At 49.8% G+C, this 978-nt stretch overlaps 1 protein-coding gene across 1 annotated transcript in view; it reads left to right on the forward strand.

The window, feature by feature from the left end:
• Positions 1-978, forward strand: part of LOC108245061 (sprouty-related, EVH1 domain-containing protein 2) — a 32,421-nt gene continuing 31,443 nt past the window's right edge. Inside the window, exon 1 of the mRNA XM_017431698.2 lies at positions 1-131. Coding sequence (XP_017287187.1) covers positions 106-131 — 26 coding nt within the window. The 5' untranslated portion in view covers positions 1-105. The remainder of the gene's footprint in view (positions 132-978) is intronic.

Genomic DNA, 978 nt, shown 5'->3' on the forward strand with positions numbered 1-978 from the left:
GGGTGGGGGGGTGAGAGAGGATTTATGTGGAATAGGAGAATGACGAGTGAAAAGTATGCAACCGCCGCGGCACGAGACCTGAGGTGAAGCGGGGGGGTGGAAAAAATGATAGAAGAAACACACCCCAACGAGTGAGTACTGCAACATTTCTCTTGCTTTTTAACCCCCCCTCTACAAGTTGATTGGAGCAACTTGGTGGAATGTGCACCCCCCCTTAAAAACCCTTCTCTTACCCCTCTCTTCCTGCAACTATTATCTGTTTGTGTTTTCCGTGGAGCAGCAGATGCGTCAGCGGTGTTGGAGAGGGGGAGCTTTTCTGATCATCATTATTATTATTATTATTAATTATTAATATGATTATTTGTGTTTGAGAGCCCCCATATCGGTGTAGTCTTGCGAGAGAGAGAGAGAGAGAGAGAGAGAGAGAGAGAGAGGGAGAGAAAAGAGAGGAGTGGGAGGAGGAGGGGAATAAGCGTGGGTGGATCGGAAACATTTTCTGAAAGGATCTGAAGCGAAAGAGAGAGAGAGAGCAGCAGGCCCCTGTTGCAGCGTAACTTAGAAACTCAAACACGCCTAAAGAAGTTCCACCTTTTCTAAACACACACACACACACACACACCACAGATAGTCAGCGGCGAGAGAGAACACGCTGTTTCTTTAGCCTGTAAAACCGAGACAATGCGGTGGCGTTTACACACAGCGCTTCTCTCTCTCTCTCTTGGCCACATCTGTGGTGTGTGTGTGTGTGTGTTTGCTTCCAACCGAAGGGGGAAGTCTCACAGGATATGAGATATCCGATATGCCTCATCCGCCATCTCTTTCTCAATCGCCCTCATTTGCATAGCCTACCGCGCTCCATTCATAAAAAAAGGAAATACAATGGAAGGCAGAAGGGACGAACTGCGCGTCCGCCGCTTCGTTGCTTCTTTTCTTTGCGCGCAGCCGCGGATCGCGCGCTCTGCCAGCGCGGGGGGGGGG

Source organism: Kryptolebias marmoratus, linkage group LG22, assembly GCF_001649575.2.
Source record: "Kryptolebias marmoratus isolate JLee-2015 linkage group LG22, ASM164957v2, whole genome shotgun sequence".
NCBI classification, from domain to species: domain Eukaryota; kingdom Metazoa; phylum Chordata; class Actinopteri; order Cyprinodontiformes; family Rivulidae; genus Kryptolebias; species Kryptolebias marmoratus.